A 960-nucleotide genomic window follows, 5' to 3' on the forward strand; every position below is an offset into this window, starting at 1 on the left:
CACAGTAATTTGGGAGGTCAAAGAGGGCAGATCACCTGAGGTCAGGAGTTTGAGACCAGCCTGACCAAAATGCAGAAACCACATCCCTACCAAAAATACAAAATTAGTCAGGTGTGGTGGTGCATGCCTGTAACACTAGCTACTCAGGAGGCTGAGTCAGGAGAATCGCTTGAACCTGGGAGGCGGAGGTTGCGGTGAACCGAGTTCACGCCACTGCACTCCAGCCTGGGCAACAAGAGCGAAACTCCGTCTCTAAATAAATAAATAAATAAGTGTTTACTTCCTACATTAAAAAAAAAAAAAAGGGTTTTTTTTTTTTTTTGCAACAAAAGCTACACGAAGAACCCAGAGAACCCACTCAAGAACACCGCCACTTACCAGCTCTCTCAGAGCTGACCTTCCAAGCAGAATAGTCCACAGTTCTCTACTGCTTCTGTAAAATGAAAGAACAGACATAATTTTGCTCTTTTTGATCATACAAACTTGTACACTGCCTCAGAGCCATTTTGTCTACTCTCTATAAGCAAAACATCTCAATATACAAAATGATTTGTTAAATTTTTGGAAAGTAATCTTTTATACAATAATATTGTTACGGGCGGGCGCAGTAACTCATGCCTGTAATCATGGTACTTTGGGAGGCCGAGGCGGGCGGATCATGAGGTCAGGAGATAGAGACCATCCTGGCTAACACGGTTAAACCGTCTCTACTAAAAATACAAAAAATTGGCCAGGCGTTGTGGCGGATGCCTGTATCCCCAGCTACTTGGGAGGCTGAGACAGGAGAATGGCATGAACCCAGGAGGTGGAGCTTGCAGTGAGCCGAGATCGCGCCACTGCACTCCAGCCTGGGCAACAGAGCAAGACTCCGCTTCAAAAAAATAATAATAATAAAATTTAAAAATACTGTTAGAAATTTAATGTTCAAAATATAAATTAGGAAACTAAAACATAAGATTT

The 960-nt window shown here is 42.6% G+C and overlaps 1 protein-coding gene across 1 annotated transcript in view; it reads right to left on the bottom strand.

Moving 5' to 3' along the window:
- The window catches only part of NUP188 (nucleoporin 188kDa), a 61,030-nt gene extending 60,574 nt beyond the window's left edge, over positions 1-456 (bottom strand). Inside the window, exon 1 of the mRNA XM_011971205.1 lies at positions 379-456. Within this exon, the coding sequence (XP_011826595.1) occupies positions 379-456 (78 nt within the window). The remainder of the gene's footprint in view (positions 1-378) is intronic.
- Between the last annotated feature and the right edge of the window lie 504 nt (positions 457-960).

Source organism: Mandrillus leucophaeus, unplaced genomic scaffold (genome assembly GCF_000951045.1).
Source record: "Mandrillus leucophaeus isolate KB7577 unplaced genomic scaffold, Mleu.le_1.0 Scaffold99, whole genome shotgun sequence".
NCBI lineage: Eukaryota > Metazoa > Chordata > Mammalia > Primates > Cercopithecidae > Mandrillus > Mandrillus leucophaeus.